This window comes from Sinocyclocheilus anshuiensis, unplaced genomic scaffold (genome assembly GCF_001515605.1).
Source record: "Sinocyclocheilus anshuiensis isolate Anshui unplaced genomic scaffold, SAMN03320099.WGS_v1.1 scaffold1243, whole genome shotgun sequence".
Lineage (NCBI taxonomy): Eukaryota > Metazoa > Chordata > Actinopteri > Cypriniformes > Cyprinidae > Sinocyclocheilus > Sinocyclocheilus anshuiensis.
Window position 1 is genome coordinate 270,074 of NW_015539901.1, and position 4,631 is coordinate 274,704.

The 4,631-nt window shown below is 36.8% G+C and overlaps 1 protein-coding gene across 1 annotated transcript in view; it reads right to left on the reverse strand.

Moving 5' to 3' along the window:
- LOC107686103 (basement membrane-specific heparan sulfate proteoglycan core protein-like) overlaps positions 1–4,067 on the reverse strand; it is a gene marked incomplete at its 5' end in the record, with an annotated part of 21,141 nt that extends 17,074 nt beyond the window's left edge. Inside the window, one exon of the mRNA XM_016482946.1 lies at positions 3,789–4,067. Coding sequence (XP_016338432.1) covers positions 3,789–4,067 — 279 coding nt within the window. The remainder of the gene's footprint in view (positions 1–3,788) is intronic.
- Between the last annotated feature and the right edge of the window lie 564 nt (positions 4,068–4,631).

A 4,631-nucleotide genomic window follows, 5' to 3' on the forward strand; every position in this document is an offset into this window, starting at 1 on the left:
GCCCTGGCAGCTTTTAGAGCCTGTCTATAGCTGGACATACTGTTTTTCCACGCAATTCTAAAAACTTCCAAGTTAGTTTTTCTCCATTTGTGCTCAAGACTACGAGTTTCTTTCTTGAGAGAATGGGTATTACTGTTATACCATGGCGCAGTACGTTTTTCTCTAACCTTTTTCAATTTGATGGGGGCAACCGCTTCTAATGTATTAGAGAAGATAGTGCCCATGTTGCTAGTCATTTCGTCTAGTTCATATGTGTTTATTGGTACAGAAAGCAGTTGAGATAAATCAGGCAGTTTATTTGTGAATCTATCTTTAGTGGTTGGAAAAATAGTTCTTCCTGGATAATAACACGGAGCCATATAGTTAATATAAGTAATACGCAGCACGCACGATACAAGGAAATGGTCAGTAACATCATCACTTTGAGGTACGATATCTATATCAGTAAGATCGATTCCATGCGATATAATTAAATCTAGCATATGATTAAAACGATTAATTGAATTGAATTGAACTTTATTGTCCAAAGACAGCTACAATCCTAACATTTAAATCTTAATTTCTTCATTTCAGACATTCATAAATTTAGGGATGCACCGATCTTAACTTTTCATGGCAGAATCCAATACTGGTTTTTAATGTATTTTATTTAAGCAAAAGACAAGAAAGAATGAATTCACTCTCAGGTGGCGCTAAAGGAACAGCAGTGATGCGTTTTTTCCTTGATTACAGCTGTAAACACTAAACACTATATACAGAGGCAAAATGAAAGGGAAAATGCCATCTAAACTCTTTCTTAAGGCAGTCAGTTCCCCTCAGAGATACATTCATACTTCGCCCATTGTGAACAGTGAGCTTGCTCTGCCTTCTAATGTATTTTCTCCTTTTTGTGTCTTTGGCCTCTGTTAACGCTGTTTACAGACTCTGAAATAAAACAAAAAAACGCCCAGTTCCGATTTATGGCTGATGGTCGATCGGTGCATCTCTGCTCAATTTAAAATAATAAACTGCTTTTATTTTGGTGGTTTGCCAGCAAATAAATAAATGCGCTGCATGTTTCAGAGTGAAGTGAAGTGCTGCGTGTCATGGGCTGCACTCGAACACATTACCCATTTCACTCTGAAAACTGCAGCGCATTGGTATTTTTATATTAAATCGCAACCTTCGCGATATGACTATGGCATTAAGCTATAATGCGATATCGATTATATTTAGATATATAGTGCACCCCTAACTAAAATAATATTATTAAAAAAAACACAAAAAAACAACAACTCATTTGGGCGCCCCTATGGATGGACGGCGCCCCTAGCATTTGCCTATTTCTCCTATGCGACGGGCCGGCCCTGGAGTCTATAACAACTAAATTCTGTTTATGAGTTTACACAGTAGCGCCTGCAGGTGAACCATGAGCGCACAGTGCAGTGAAAGATTAGTTCACTTCCCGAGTCTTCGGGTTCGAGTCGTGCGTTCATCACGCAACAGTCCCATAGGCATAAGGCAATGCAGTCTGTACCGGAAAGAGAAAGGATTAGTTAGAAGAAGAACCATCACGGAAGAACCATCACAGAAATTCACAAATTTATCAATTGTAAGAAATAAAAAGCCATAAAGCGAGACCACAAAACATAACGTAACTGTAAAGGTAAATAAACAAACTATGAGCTTGTTAGTAATGAAGGTTGGGAATTATTAACTAATTTCTGTATCCATTGCTGCTGTCACGTCATGTGACAAAAGAACGAATGACTTGGACCCAAAGACTCGGGAGATTAACTAATAATTTCTCTTTCCGGTACAGAACCTATTGTATGTTGCTCATGCGCTGTCAATACAAAATGAACTAATCCCTCGCTGAGACAACTCGTCGTTCCCGAGTTAATAAATATTATAATGCATTAAAACTGTTGTTATGATTACTCATGAGATGATACAACATATTATAAGGTTTTTTATAATACATTATGCATTCATTATAATGCCTTAAGAATACCCTTGTAATGTATTATAAATACGGGCTTCATAGAAAGTGTTACCATAAGTTTATTTAGATCTTCCTGTCCTATAGTTGTAAAGCACTGCAGTTTTTCTTTGGATGCGATGAATGAAGCTGAATTACAAGACGCTGTCGATTCTACATCTGTTATTCTATTTCTGATGCTATCAATTTTATCAGTGAAGAAATTCATAAAGTCATTACTACTAATCTGTGAGGGACTATTTAGTTCAGGTGACATCTGATTATTAGTTAATCTAGCCACTGTGCTACATAAAAACCTTGGATTGTTTTGGTTATTTTCTATGAGTTTGTGGATATGCTCGGCCCTGGCAGCTTTTAGAGCCTGTCTATAGCTGGACATACTGTTTTTCCACGCAATTCTAAAAACTTCCAAGTTTGTTTCTCTCCATTTGCACTCAAGACTACGAGTTTCTTTCTTGAGAGAATGGGTATTACTGTTATACCATGGCGCAGTACGTTTTTCTCTAACCTTTTTCAATTTGATGGGGGCAACCGCTTCTAATGTATTAGAGAAGATAGTGCCCATGTTGCTAGTCATTTCGTCTAGTTCATATGTGTTTATTGGTACAGAAAGCAGTTGAGATAAATCAGGCAGTTTATTTGTGAATCTATCTTTAGTGGTTGGAAAAATAGTTCTTCCTGGATAATAACACGGAGCCATATAGTTAATATAAGTAATACGCAGCACGCACGATACAAGGAAATGGTCAGTAACATCATCACTTTGAGGTACGATATCTATATCAGTAAGATCGATTCCATGCGATATAATTAAATCTAGCATATGATTAAAACGATTAATTGAATTGAATTGAACTTTATTGTCCAAAGACAGCTACAATCCTAACATTTAAATCTTAATTTCTTCATTTCAGACATTCATAAATTTAGGGATGCACTGATCTTAACTTTTCATGGCAGAATCCAATACAGATTTTTAATGTATTTTATTTTAGCAAAATACAAGAAAGAAGAAAATGCAAATTCACTCTATGTCAGCAGGTGGCGCTAAAGGAACAGCAGTGATGCGTTTTTTCCTTGATTACAGCTGTAAACACTAAATGCATTATACAGAGGCAAAATGAAAGGGAAAATGCCATCTAAACTCTTTCTTAAGGCAGTCAGTTCCCCTCAGAGATACATTCATACTTCGCCCATTGTGAACAGTGAGCTTGCTCTGCCTTCTAATGTATTTTCTCCTTTTTGTGTCTTTGGCCTCTGTTAACGCTGTTTACAGACTCTGAAATAAAACAAAAAAACGCCCAGTTCCGATTTATGGCTGATGGTCGATCGGTGCATCTCTGCTCAATTTAAAATAATAAACTGCTTTTATTTTGGTGGTTTGCCAGCAAATAAATAAATGCGCTGCATGTTTCAGAGTGAAGAGCTGCCTGCCATGGGCCGCACTCAAACACATTACCGCTTCAATAAGAAAACTGCAGCGCATAGCTATTTTTATTTAATTTAATCACAGCCTTCGCGACATGACTATGGCATTAAGCCATAATGCGATATCGATTATATGTCGATATATACTGCACCCCTAATTAAAAAAAAAAAAAAAACCTTAACTAATTTGGGAGCCCCTAGCAGCCTATTTCGCCGACGCGATGGGCCGGCCCAGTTGATTTGTATATTCAGTCAACATGTATGCTCTTTAATTCACATATTAAACAATTTCATAGTGTACAATATTTAAATAATTTAAGAGTATCATAAACTTTCAATTAAATCAAATTATTTAGGAGGACAATGATATTCAACTCACCCGTCACAGAGAGATAAACATCAGAGCTGGAGTGTGATGAGACTGATCTTCCATCTATGTGTCCTTTACACGTGTACCGACCCGAATCAGATGTTTCAGATCGTTCAATAGTGAGAGTGTTTCCATTTACAGTGTAACCCTCAGACACTTTAGTGCTGTATTTATACCACTCATATCTCCAGTCACTGTGATCAGACTCAATCACACACTTCAGACTCACTCTTTCTCCAGTGAATACAGGACTGTTTGGAGTCACAGTGAGTGTAGATGTGGGTAAAGCTATTAACAAAAAAAAAAAAAAAGTGACTCAAACAACACTTACAGTAAAACAAATTTAAATGGTTTACAAAATTATACAGTTCAATTATTATGTCATATTTTATAATGTTTGTTCTGGTTTGGTTTTGTCCTGTCATTAGTTTTCTGATCTCAGTGTTTTCTGGAGGCTCTGGCTTCAACTTCAACAGACTATCTGAAGACTTCATGAACTCATTTAACATAATTATCTGTAAGTCACCTTATTCTCTCTGACTTCAGGACAAAACTCATCTCTATTGAACTCTCTCGCTCAGTTCCATTTCTGTTCTCATGATACAGATCCTCAGGATTTTTTTGAAGGGACAAGTGAAAGACCAAGAGAGTGCACTTTTCCCTGAAAACCATGTGACTTCAATTTTAGACACAATATTGTCAGTGTTGACTGTTTTAGCTCGATTTGATTAAAAAAATTGTTCCAGACAAACATCACAGCAGAACAGTCGCACATCTCTGAGCAACACACAGCGGTGCTTCCTTACTGAATGACTCAGTGTTTTGAATGAATTGGGTGAGTCAATAATTTAA